The 10,177-nt window shown below is 39.6% G+C and overlaps 1 protein-coding gene across 1 annotated transcript; it reads right to left on the reverse strand.

Moving 5' to 3' along the window:
• Positions 1–1,942: 1,942 nt before the first annotated feature.
• LOC108360364 (E3 ubiquitin-protein ligase RNF128-like) lies at positions 1,943–2,584 on the reverse strand. Its single transcript, XM_017612616.1, has one exon. It carries the CDS (start codon positions 2,582–2,584, stop codon positions 1,943–1,945), a length of 642 nt encoding a protein of 213 aa, XP_017468105.1.
• Positions 2,585–10,177: the final 7,593 nt, after the last annotated feature.

Genomic DNA, 10,177 nt, shown 5'->3' on the forward strand with positions numbered 1-10,177 from the left:
CGGCTTTTGGCAATCTACTGAGGATGCCCTCGATATGTGGCAGCGGATACGCATCTGGTAAGACTATTGACTTTCCTGGAGTCTAGACACAGACGGACTTTGTTGGACTTATTGACTAGGACAACCGGACTGGACCACGGACTGTTAGACGATTCTTCGATCACTCCTAACCTCAGCATCTCGTCGATTTCAGCGTGGACAAGCTTTTCTACAGCAGGCGATATGGGGAAATATCGCTGCTTAATCGGACGTGCATTCGGTTCGAGCTCGATTTCATGCTCCATTAGAAAGGTTTTTCCTAAACCCTCTTTCTTTTTTTAACTCGGAAAACAATTAATAACACAATTAAGTTGTCGCTCTTGTTGATTAAACAAGGGAACGGTATTTTCATCTATAAGCGTTCCATTGAACACGCAGCTAACTTCTGAAATTACATTTGGAGCAATTTTAAATTTCATCCGAAAGTCCACTCCCAGAATTACCTTTTGAGTGATGCTCGGAATAATAAAAAAATTAATTTTTTCACTTTTGTCGTCGAATTTGACATCCAGTTCGATATTACCAAATACAACTTGCGATTGCCCATCGGCTGTGCATATGGACACCTTGTGTTGCCGGAGTTGCTTCTTCTTACATACTTCCCTGGCCAACGAGCCCCCTATACAAGAAATTTGTGCGCCACTATCGAGAAGGCCTAAATACTTCTCATCAAACATTTCTACTTCTGCATACGGTCTGATATCTTTCGACTTCTGATGGAGTGAAGATAGAAATTTGCTTAAATTTTTCCTAGTAGCTTTCACATTTTGCCAAAACTTCTTTAAGCGAACTGTCGAACGATTAGTAGGAATCTCAGAACTGTCTTTCTCATTTTTAAAAATTTTGGAGCGTATTTTGCAGTAATTTTGTATTCGGACGTCGTAAGGTACTATGTTTGTTAAAGTCCGATTTGCTTCTAGGTTGGGTACATCACGACGGATGAGCAACTTGTTTATGCTTTCTTGTTTTGGTCGTAGCGAGGATTCGGATTGGAAACCTCGCTCTTCTTCAAGTTTTCCGACTTGATAATGAGGCAGTTAGGCTTATACACCCCTGGAGAACCACATCCATAAGAAAACAATGTTCTCTCCGCCAGACAATCGAAAAATCTATGACCTTCCGAGTGACAGTTCCAACACACTAGCTTTGTGCCATTTGTGTGCTTAAAAATCTCGTAAATTTCACCTACTTCTTCTACATTGTTGATTGTATCATTCTCAGTAGAACATAACTCGTTTGTAAAGCGTCGTTGCATCTGGCGCGGGTTTTGAGTAGTTATTGGTAATGCATTCGATTTAGAAATGTCATTCAAAAGATTTTCGCCTTTTAGGCATAATCTGCGCAATTCTGCGAGTGAACTTACGGATACGTATAGTAACTGTTGTCGAATACGAGGACGCAAATTTATTTGCAGAATTTCAATAAGCTCTAATTCAGGTAAAGGTACCTGCAAGGCCTCAGCCAATTTTAAAATTGCATTCCGGAAGTCATCAAAGCCTTCGTTTGGACCCTGTTTCCTAGCACGAATTAGCTCTTTAATTTCTGTACTTCTAGGTTGGGTACATCATTTCTGTGTCACTCTTGTGGTCTTGGAAGTTTGTCTTAAGCGCTTGGCATAGAGTTGGCCAAGTCGCGCGCTCAACAGAATGCCTGTAACGCCAATACCAATCCTTTGCTTCATTTACAAAGAGACTTTGGACATGTTCGCATAGCACATTAAAGTATCCTCCCAGGGTGTCAATCACCTGTGAATCAATTCGATAAAGAAAATTATCCACAGATAATTTCGGAGTACCATCAAATTTAATGTCCCAACTGGCAATAAGTTGAGCAATCCTGCCTGAGTTAGGAACACTTGAAATATCACTGAATCGGAGCTGATCTATCTGCCTATTAAAGTTATCTACGTTATTGGAGTTATCTCGAGTCCAAAGAGGCGTCGAAGGGACGGAATTTCGATTTGACTAGCGTTTACTGTAATTGGGGGTGGTGGCACTGTAGCCAGGGGTGCACTGTTCCGAACAACATTTAAGTTTAATCTGCCTAACACATTAGTTAACGAATCTTCACGCTTTTGCTCAATTAATCTAGCAATTCGATCGTCTAAATTTTCAAACATCGCTGCCTGCCTAGCGGAGTTTACAGCCCCAACAATGTTATGTAAGCGGGCTTCTTCGCCGTCGTTAATAGCATTAGCGCTAACGGCTTGTTTTTCCAAAGGCGGGCCTACAGCTCCTTGAAGGTCCAAAGTATCAAGTTGAGAGTTTGAAAAGGGTTGCACATTCGTGTTCGCGTTGTGACTATTGGCGATAGGGGGTGGATGTGGGCGTGATCGAAGGCCAGTACGAGAGAATTCTCTACTGTTGCTCCTAGCTCTACACTGAGGACAAGTAGAATTGCGCTTCAACCAATCTAACAGACAAGTGCGGTGGAATATGTGGGCGGAAGCTGTCGTTAAGATATCATCGCCCTCCGAAAGACTGTCACGGCATATCGTGCAAACGTTTACTTGCACCGGCAGGTTTTCATTACCATGATGCGACATTACTTACGGCAATAAAAGAACAGTTATATAAAAAAATAAGTAGATGTAAGATTTTCTTATCTGCAAAAAAACACAAAATCTAATATTTTAACCCTCAAAACCACAACCTCTGTCGAAACGATAAAGCAAACAAAAATCCAAAATACAAAAAAAAAAAATTGTTATATGTTATAAATTTTTTCTTACTCCTTATGTGTCTGGTTGGCGGTAAAATAATTTGGCAAGTTTGGTAAAGGCATTATGGTTAAAGGATAAGGACTTTAGAAAAAAAAACGCGCCATGGTTATATGCAAATCATATAAAATTCCAAAGGCTCATCACGGATTAATGGAAAAGAATCAAAAAAATAATTAATGTTTGTATTTCACCTGCAAAGAACTAAAGACTACTTGACGTTATGGGGGGCGGATGAGAACACCTTCGGTCAGTAACCTAGCATAAAGCTTGAGCGCTTAAGTCCAGAAAGCTAGTTACCCCATGACACAACTTTCAAGTCCTAAGGCGTTAGGTCGAGTTACCCTCCGGTCAGTGGTCACTTCCGTCAAGCATATATATAACCTTATGGAAGATTGTTTCCAATGCTGACACTGATTCAACCCTAACAAAAATATTAAACCGGTTTAAAATAATAAAATAAAGTAAAAAATGTATTACTGAATAAATATCTGGTCAGATACCATAGCATAAAGCTTATGAGTACTAATTTCCCACAATATCATTACACGTATTAAAAGTACCCAGACCGACAACAAACTAGTCCCTACCTGGAAAGGAAAATCGAGGCACACGAATCATTACCCGAAAGCATTGAAAAATACTAAACGATCAAAACGTAGCCTCTAAGACGACGAAAAGAAAAAAAAAAACAAAACGAAATAAAAGAAAATTGCACACTGAGACTGAAATACGTAAAGAAAAGTCCCTGCTCTAAACTCCATATGCCTATCACCAGAACCTGTGTAGCAGCATTGATAAATTTTTTTATTTGTTTTTTTTTTTGTGGCTGCTTCCTTTCCCACCCAGCCATGGCTGGATAAAGCCCCAAAAGCAGGATGCCTAGTAACTTCAATTAGAAGACAGACATAATCCGGCCAGACCCAACCACATAAGTTTCAGACAAAAGGAATTAGTTATAATTTACAAATTCATTATACAACTTTTATTACTTTCTTACAACCTAGTACAATTAAATTTGTACCAAAATATCTCTGATATACTACCTCTTCAATTTTACTTATTGCCTTCTTTTCTATATTCGTTTATTGTTAATTAAAGTATTCAAATCAATAAGGGCCGGTTGTTCAATGTCTGGTTATCACTACATGCCAGTGAGACAACATTATCGACGATTTCGACATCATGCGTATAACATGTGATCGATAAAGCAGTCGTTGTATCTAACCGGAGCTTCTACCTCCGATTTGTGCTAATCAGACATTGAACAACCGGTCCTAAATCTCTTTTGTATAACCTACACTCTATTATTTAAATTACTAAGCAATGGCAAGCCTATATGCCTTAGAAGATGAGGAAAAAAAAACTATATTACACGCGTAGATATGTAAGTAAATATATGGAAGTGTATAAACAAGGTGTCCCAGAAGTAACGTGCCACACTTTAGGGGAAGGTAGGTGGGGGGTGAGCTCACTGATAAACAAAAAATTTCAGGTAAAAGTGTCACCGTTTTTGAAATATTTACATTTTTTCGAATTTAAAAAAAATCGAGCCTTTTCATGTGTTTTCTTTAACAGCAAATACAAACCGGGCAATACTTAGTAAATTTTTTATGTAAAATACTTCCAGATAGTTGCCTCTCCATACTCAAATGCAATGTAGTTAAAATATATTAAGGAACCATCATAAAATTAGGACTATTTCTGGATTTTTAACTTTTTGATATTTTCTTCCCCAACTTTGACTATCTCGGGTGAAAAAAAAATGTACTGAGCTATAACTTTACATTACATAAAAAAATTGCTCATTTAATAAAGATTTCAGAAAGGTGCCACACTTACTGTTTTGAATAGAAAAAAAAAGTTATAGCCGCTTTTGTGGGTAAAGGACTGAGACACGCTAGAATGTATTTAATAGATTTAAATTGAATTTGCTCTTGTTACCGTCAAATGACATGCTAAATAGTACAAAGGTACATAATTACTTGCTCCTGACATTATTTTATGTTACTTACCGGAATTCGGACTAGAGTCTATAACAAGGGCTATATCTATCAATATTTTGTGTGAAGGATGGGTTCACGTGAAATAAGATATACATGAGTTGTTTGAAGAAAAATTTATTCATTTATTGATAAAATATGCTCAAATTGGCGACCTTCTACTCTAATACAAGCTCGGCACCTTTTAAGAAAAGACGCTTTTAGAGATCTTAAACTCAATTGGGCTATCTCAGCAGCAGCTCCATTTATTTGTTCCCGCAAATGCTCTTCGTTTTGAATTGTTTTTGAATAAATTTTGTCCTTAAGACAGCCCCAGTAGAAAAAATCTAATGGATTCAGGTCTGGCGATCTAGCGGGCCACGTGATTGGCCCGTATCGTCCAATCCATCGGCGAGGATAAGTTTCGTCTAAATGAGCTCTTACTTCACGCCCGTAGTGAGCAGGGCACCCGTCATTTTGCAGCCATAGTCTTCGCCGCAGGTTTAAGGGTACATCTTCCAAAAGAGTTGGAAGCCGTTCCTGAAGGAACTCTAAATAACTGTGAGAGTTGAGCGTTGGCGGCAGTTCCACAGGTCCCAATATCTGACAATTAAAAATACCGCACCATAAATTTATTTTGTACCGGTACTGCGAACAATCTTTTCTCATTTCGTGAGGATTGTCTATCTGCTAACTGTGAAGGTTGTGTAAATTAAAATAACCATCACGTTTGTATGATGATTCATCGCTCCAAATTATTCTATTAAAAAAGTTGGGGTCCGATGCATGCATTCGCAACATTTCACGGCAAAATCTAACCCTCGACAGGTAATCTCTTTCCTGTAGAGCCTGAACACGTTGAATGTGGTAGGGATGAAATCGATGGTCTTTTAAAGCTTTGTGAACTGTAGTTTTTGGTATTCCCGTCCGTCTTTCCATCATTCTCACTGAAGTCGATGGAGCTAGTTCCACTTCTCCTAACACAGCTTCAACATAGACCGTTGCAGGACGTCCTGTTTCGCCGCCACGCCTTCCAGGTATGCGACCTTAAAAAAGTGAAAAATTATAGTTAACAAGCAAGCAAACAAGAAAGGTGTAAAAATCACTTACCTTCATATATTTCTCTATGGGTCCGGGCGAATACTTCTCGACCCGGATGTCGACGATTGGGGTATCGCTCTGCATAGAGTCTTTGAGCAGCTCTGGCATTACAGCAAGCTTCACCGTAAATTAGGTGAATATCCGCATATTCATGCGACGTATACTGCGTGTTCTCTGTCATAGTATTAATAACACAATGTTCGAAGGGTCCAATTTCACAAAATCCACTTTCACTAATTCCGGTAAGTAACACAAAATAATGTCAGGAGTAGGTAATAATGTACCTTTGTACTATTTAGCATGTCATTTGACGGTAACAAGAGCAAATTCAATTAAAACCTATTAAATACATTCTAGCGTGTCTCAGTCCTTTACCCACAAAAGCAGCTATAACTTTTTTTTCCTATTCAAAACAGTAAGTGTGGCACCTTTCTGAAATGAGCAATTTTTTATGTAATGTAAAGTTATAGCTCAGTACGTTTTTTTTTTCAGCCGAGATAGTCAAAGTTGGGGAAGAAAATATCAAAAAGTTAAAAATCCAGAAATAGTCCTAATTTTATGATGGTTCCTTAATTTATTTTAACTACATTGCATTTGAGTATGGAGAGGCAACTATCTGGAAGTATTTTACATAAAAAATTTACTAAGTATTGCCCGGTTTGTATTTGCAGTTAAAGAAAACACATGAAAAGGTACGATTTTTTTTTAAATTCGAAAATATGTAAATATTTCAAAAACGGTGACAATTTTACCTGAACTTTTTTGTTTATCAGTGAGCTCACCCCCCCCACCTACCTTCCCCTAAAGTTTGGCACGTTACTTCTGGGACACCCTGTATATGTTTTCAAAAGTTGCCAAATTTTGTATAAAATAGTTAATCAATTTTAACAAAATTGTAATTAAAAGAAAGGTAATCGATTTTACCTTAGGTTAGATTAACTCAGCTGCCCTAATCCCTCAGGAAAAGGGCACACTTAGGCCACCAAGGGCCCGTTGTGATGCCGTATAAGAGACTCCATATGTCCCTCCTCTTACCCTAGTAGTGGAACCACTTCGTAGCTCTGATAAAGCGCACATAGTCATAGACATTGGCTGAATCCAGTTCGGCCAGACATTCAAAAGAATAATGGAGGAATAAGCATCGGCGAGCTCTCGCCAGAGCAGGACAGTTGCATAAGTACTGCTCCACGCTTTCGCAGTAGTCGTTTGACTGCAAACCCATTCTAGTGGCGTGGATTCCCATCAGGCAATGCCCGGTGAGAACTCCAATAACATGCCGCAACAGTGGTCGCTCCAAGTGGAGAAGAGGGCGAGATCTACGCTTGTCAAGCTTAGGCCAGATATGTCTTGCTATCCTGCAAGTAGGCTCCGCAGACCATCTTATATTAGCCCGTCCGACAAAGTTATTCTCAAGCCAGAGCTTGCAAGAAGATAGCGGAATGCCCGCATTACGGGCTGTACTGATTGCAGGCAACAAGGTTCCTTTCCTAGCTAGTTCATTTGTAGTACAGTTTCCTGGTATGTCTTTGTGGCCAGGCACCCACACAACATTAGTGACGTAACAACCTTGCCAGTTCATTAAGAGTACGTCTACATTCCATAACAACCTTCGACGTATATTTGTCACTATTAAGTGCTTTAATAGCCGCTTGGCTGTCAGGTAAGATTGTTACCGCCTTAAGATTAATTAGAGAATCGATCAGCCAACTTGCAGCTTCATTTATTGCTGTTAGTTCAGCCTGAAAAACACTGCATAGATCTGGCAGACGAAAACTGAGGCTAAGTGAGAGTTCTTGCAAGTATACCCCACTTCCTACGTTCAGATCCAATTTGGAGCCATCAGTGTAGATGGCTGTTGAGTCAGAATACGATATCAGGACCGAATCCTCCTCCCATTCTTCCCTTGAGGGGATCCTTGTCCGGAAATAATTCTTTAGTCCCGTAGACGGGACTGTGTAGTCCAGGCGCCTAAAGTCATCTGGAAGATTTTCCAAGATTCTAGAGTGCCCAAACCTCGTGTCACTCCATTTGATTAGCGCATTTAATCTNGCGCCTGCCTAAAGTCATCGGGAAGATCTTCCAAGATTCTAGAGTGCCCAAACCTCGTGTCACTCCATTTGATTAGTGCATTTAATCAAATAGCATTACAGCTTGCCTGTAGTTTACCATATAGGTAGCAAGTGAAGCAAGGTCTCTAGCGCTTTAGTCGGCGTCGATGGTAACGCTCCCGTGATCATCATGCACGCCACCCTTTGGAACGCTATTAATTTGTTTCTTATAGTAGATTTATCTACGGACGGCCACCAAACCGTTATGCCGTAGAATAGAATGGGACGCACAACCGCTGTGTACATCCAGTTCACAATATGAGGCTTCAATCCCCATTTTTTCCCAATCGCCGATTTACAGGCATACATAGCAGTTATAGCTTTCTTGCAGCGCTCTTCTATATTGCGCCGCCAAGTTAACTTTCTGTCAAGANGGGCTACATAGCAGTTATAGCTTTCTTGCAGCGCCCTTCTAGATTGCGCCGCCAAGTTAACTTGCTGTCAAGAATAACGCCCAGACATCTAACCTCCTCCGAGAAAGTCAGTGCGATACCGTTCAAGGAAGGAGGTTGCAGCCGGACAGCTTTCGTTTTCTTTGAAAACAGAACCATGGCCGTTTTTGCCGGATTGACACTAAGTCCTACTTCTTTGGACCAGGTATCCACGACGCGTAAGGCGCCTTGAACTAAGTCACATAGAACTTGGGGGTGCTTACCAATTGCCGTCAGGGCAAGATCATCCGCGTAAGCAATGACTTGGCNTTTACCTTTATTTTGATATTGTTACGATTATCCTTGAAACCTTGTGGGATTTCCCCAAGAATGATAGAATACAAGATTGCGCCAATGAGAGAGGATGTTTGAGCGTAAATTTTGCGTGACCTCATCTTGGTGCAATTGCGAGAGAGAAATGCCAAAACGCATATAAAAATATGTAAACAATGCAGAAAAATGTGTTAATTTTAATATTACATGGCCCAATTTTGCAGGAATCAATAAATATACAAAGATTGATTAATTAGGAACACGTAGCAATAAGTTTAGACATGTAGCCCTTTAGGTAAGTACGATTTTTAGCACATGAAAAAATGGATGTATTAACAGTGTTTGCAATTTCATGTAGATCAAAAGGAAGGTGTGCAGCAAAGTGAATTTTTGGACTCGCCATTGTAAAAAGCCATGCAGAGTGCATATTTATATTTGTGGACGGTAGCCAACCACCATAAACTCCACAGCTTTTGTTTGATGACTTTTGTACCATTTCCGAGAGGATGCATGAGTGTGGCTTTTTTGAAAACAAATATTTTATGTAAGTAAAACATAATTTAAGCTGAACTTTTAAATGTATAATAATTTGGGCACTGTTTTGTATTAGGTACATAACAGCGCGGTAAGATGCCGCTTGAATTAGCGCCTGGCGACCTTATCCACTGGTGCATTACCTCATACCTGCACTAAAAATATTATTTTCAATATCTTCACTAGTAAAGTGCTTCATGCACACATAGCTCGATTTGGTGTTTAATGCATCTCCTCGCCGGCATAACTGCTTCCACTTTTTCGCCAGATTTGCGTCCGTAGGAAACGAAAAAAACGTATATCGCACGATTTTCTTTTGTTTTCACTATTACACTTTGCCACGGCAAACTTCATTTTGCTTTGTAATGTCACAATAATTGTTTAAAACCATATATATTAAAATTGTTATTTGGTTTTTTCGTATGCTCACAATCAACAATGGCACCAAGATGACGTCACGCACACAGCTGATTCTGTCAAAATCACAAAGAGCGGATTAGCGGTACCGCGATTAGTGCAATCTCTATTTCTCTCAATCGTGGGATTTAGCAAATATCTTACGGATCGTATCACTGGATTGTTAAATAAATGCCCACGATGACCAAATTGTAGTACAATTAACTTTATTGTACAACAAACAATTTACAATACTCGCTAATACAGTAAAAACACTTTACAATACTCGTTAAAGCAATTACACCGCTTTACAAAACTTGTTAACACAATTAAACTTGCTCATTCGCAACTCACTTTACTTGTAGCTCGCTGACTTGTAACTCTCCAACTCCGCTGTGTCGTGGCTCTTATATACCTGCGCTCGCACTCATGGCAACTCTAGAATTTTCTGAAATTCATCGCTCATTCTCTTTCTCGCGCTGTTCGCAGTGTTCATCCAATTTGACGTTTCTCTTTGTGGAACATTCTACGTCATTCCTCGAACATTCTGCCTATTTCTCGTTGTTCGCTTCGCGTTGCCGCAGTATTCGCCAC

Source organism: Rhagoletis zephyria, unplaced genomic scaffold, assembly GCF_001687245.7.
Source record: "Rhagoletis zephyria isolate East Lansing unplaced genomic scaffold, Rhagoletis_zephyria_1.1 Rzeph_scaffold_00560, whole genome shotgun sequence".
Lineage (NCBI taxonomy): Eukaryota > Metazoa > Arthropoda > Insecta > Diptera > Tephritidae > Rhagoletis > Rhagoletis zephyria.